This window comes from Charadrius vociferus, unplaced genomic scaffold (genome assembly GCF_000708025.1).
Source record: "Charadrius vociferus isolate BGI_N301 unplaced genomic scaffold, ASM70802v2 scaffold62, whole genome shotgun sequence".
Classification (NCBI taxonomy): Eukaryota; Metazoa; Chordata; class Aves; order Charadriiformes; family Charadriidae; genus Charadrius; species Charadrius vociferus.
In genome coordinates, this window is record NW_009647419.1 from 3,366,794 (window position 1) to 3,369,907 (window position 3,114).

The 3,114-nt window shown below is 44.3% G+C and overlaps 1 protein-coding gene across 1 annotated transcript in view; it reads left to right on the forward strand.

Moving 5' to 3' along the window:
* Window positions 1-40: 40 nt before the first annotated feature.
* The window catches only part of RSPH9 (radial spoke head 9 homolog (Chlamydomonas)), a 19,057-nt gene continuing 15,983 nt past the window's right edge, over window positions 41-3,114 (forward strand). The window contains exons 1-3 of the mRNA XM_009880451.1: window positions 41-397; window positions 969-1,098; window positions 1,663-1,809. Coding sequence (XP_009878753.1) covers window positions 41-397; window positions 969-1,098; window positions 1,663-1,809 — 634 coding nt within the window. The remainder of the gene's footprint in view (window positions 398-968; window positions 1,099-1,662; window positions 1,810-3,114) is intronic.

Here is a 3,114-nt window from a genome sequence, read left to right on the forward strand (position 1 = left end):
CGGAGGCCGGGCCGGGCCTCACCACCGCTCCGTGCAGGGGATGGGCACCTCTGTGGGGAGGTGGGACCGGGGAGGCTGGCTGTGGGCTGGGGGGAGAAGCAAAGAGGTTGGAGGGCGGGAGGGGTGCCTAGCTCTCCAGGAGGGAGCCTCGCTGTGCCCTGAGGGACCTGGCAAGGCTGCATCAAACCCTCTTCTTCAATGGCCTCGGGCCTGTGTCCTGCTTGTTGCTGGCAGCTTGAACTGCGTGGAATGGGGCCTCCTGCCACCAGTGACCGAGGAGATGGTGATGCAGGCCAAGCAGCTGAAGGGCCGTTTCCAGGGGGATCCTTCTTTTGAGTATGAGTACACTGAGATAAATGCAGAAGACGCTGAAAGATTTTTTGAAGATGGTAAGGAGGTAAATACAACAAAACACTTTTGAACTCTCTTTGCTACAGTTGTACCCCTCACGCTGGACAGGTGATGGCTCCTCCTCCTTGTTCGATTAAGCAGCTTGAGCCTGTGCTCAGGCAGAATAAACCCAATTTCCTCTTTGCTGTCAGTGTGTTGTAATGGCTTCTTGATTGAACTCATACTTCAGTTGCTCCTAGAGTTAGATGCAGCTCAGAAATATTCTTTCTCCTTTATGTTTTATTATGCACAATTGGTACAGATCCTTACTGCTGTGTCTGAAGCTTTACATAGGAACTGCAGGTACCATTTTTTATAACTGAATAGACAAGTCATAAGTAGCTTAATTGAGAAGGAGGAAAGGATGGATGAAGGGGAGGGACAGTTAATTCTCTGGTGAGTCTAGACTGTTCCTAGCCACATTCTTACGAGAAGAATGTTCAATTTGTGGTCTTCCTTTTAGTGCCATCGGGCTCCAAGCTGATGAGTCTGTTGTGGTTTCTATTGTGACTTCGAGTTGATTTTTAGAAATTACAAGGAAAGCCCTGCCTTTAAAATGTGCCTATTTTTCTTTAAAGCCCGTGATCAAGGAGGAGGCCCGCCTTGTAGCTACGATTGAACAGATAGACAGAGCAGTTGGTATCATCCCCCGGGGGGCATTTGTGAAGACTCCTCTTGGGTCTGTGCGTGAAAACAGAAACTTTGAAGGTAAATTCTCATTGTCTTTATCAGGATCAACTGTACTTTGATCATAAAGGCTGTAAATTAAGATGACTTTTTCTCTAGCTGATGGTTTGATTTCAGGTTCATCTTTTCCTTGGGTAAGATGAACAGGGAGGAGAGAATCCAATGCCACTAATGTTCAGGTGCATGATTCAACTCTGGAAGGTGGGAGGAAAGTCAGTAATGGCTCTGAGTCATTAAACCTGTAGTTTCACTTGTCTGTGTATAGTTTATGTCAATGTTTAGCAATTATAGCTGAAGTGAATTCTCCATCTGGATATAGGATGTAACCAAATTGGCACTGGGAGTTGGTCTCAACTCAGTGCCAATTTCTTACCTGGAACTGAAGTTAGCTTGGTCTGCAATGTACAGCATCAGGGAGTACTGCCACCCACTTCTGGCAAGTCTTTGGTCTTCTGTGGAGTCCGTTAGAGAAAGATTGTGATTCTGTCCTATGCTGTGGGCATTAGAGAAACAATATGACATTTGATGGTGTAATGTATGTTAGCCCAGCTCACCGTATTAATGGTTACCAATGGCTGTTTGCAGGTCTTTCTTTGACAGAGGCAAAAAAGTTAAGTTCCTATTTCCATTTTACTGAGTCTGTTAACCTGAAGAATAAAACCCTGCTGGAAAAGGCTGACCTGGACCCATCCACTGACTTTCTAGACTCTCTGGAGCATGATATCCCACAAGGTAAAGGTAGCAGAATCAAGAGACGCAATGAGAGGAAAAGCAGTCTGAGTAGCCTGGGAAACACCAAGGTGACAAGGGGTGGGTGGCTGTGGAGTTGGTATGCTTGGGAGAAGCTTCTGTGAATCTGTAAAGGAATTTTATCCTTTACTAAATATTGTACCTAATTCATTTTTTTTAAGCAATTATAAATGCTTACAATGGTAAGATGTAAGTGTACCAGGGCTGTCACATCCTCACAAAAGGTCTTCTGACCATACCATCAGTTACCACCTCTGCCCGAGTGCCATATTCCCTCCCAACTTCTGTAAAGCCTGTAACAGCTGGGTACCTACCAGGAGAGATAAATCCACCAGTGACAGAGGGAATTTATGCGGTTTGAAGTATTTCACACTTCTTGTCCTGCCCAGTATTGCTGCTCTTTATCTAAATGGTCTCTTGTTAACACTAAGCTGATGTCTCTGGGAGGCTGAATTCAAACTTTCCTTTGATATACTGTGTTAGAAATGCTGTAGCGTGGAATAACCTGTACTGTAGTGGGATTACACACTGTGGAAGGAAGAAGGAAGATGTGCATAGCAGAATGTATCTTCAGTTCACATCTATACGGTTCTGCTGGACAACTGTTAAATATATTTAAAGCCTCTTCCAGGGATTCCTCTGGCAGGATATTTCTCTAAAGAGATGGGAAAGATTTGTTATTTGTTTCTAACTGCTTTTTGCTGATTTGCTGCATTTTTCGGATTAGGCCAGGCATTTCCATGTCCTACTGTCTAGAATGATTCTTGGGATACAATCAGAACTTAGGTTTGCTGCTTGTTCCTATCCTGGAGTAGCAGGATAGGATAGTAGGCATCCTGTGCCAGATGGAATTGGTTGGAAAGACAATGAATTGCCAATGCTGTAAATAGCTTTTCAGACTTTGTCATGTTTATATATATACACACACGCGCGTGCACACAGTCTTTCCTTTGTCAAAAAATAACTGAGAATGAACCTAGTGAGCTCCTGCCTGAATTCTGAACATTTTTGCCTGTTCAGAGCATAAACAGTGCTAAAATCTAAACCATTGTTCAATTTACTGGGAGTGTCCTTGCTGCAGTCATTTTCCAGAGGTACAGTCTGGAGAGACTGCACATTTTTACATACACTGGATTATTAAGTTGGCCCTTAATAGGTATTAGTTCCTAGATACCTCCTAAGAGATAAAGGGGGGTTAGTTCCTAGATACCTCCTAAGAAAATTTTAGCTGCAGTTTCATATGGTAGTTTAGGCAATGCTGCTGTTTGCTCCCCCCCCCCCCCCCCC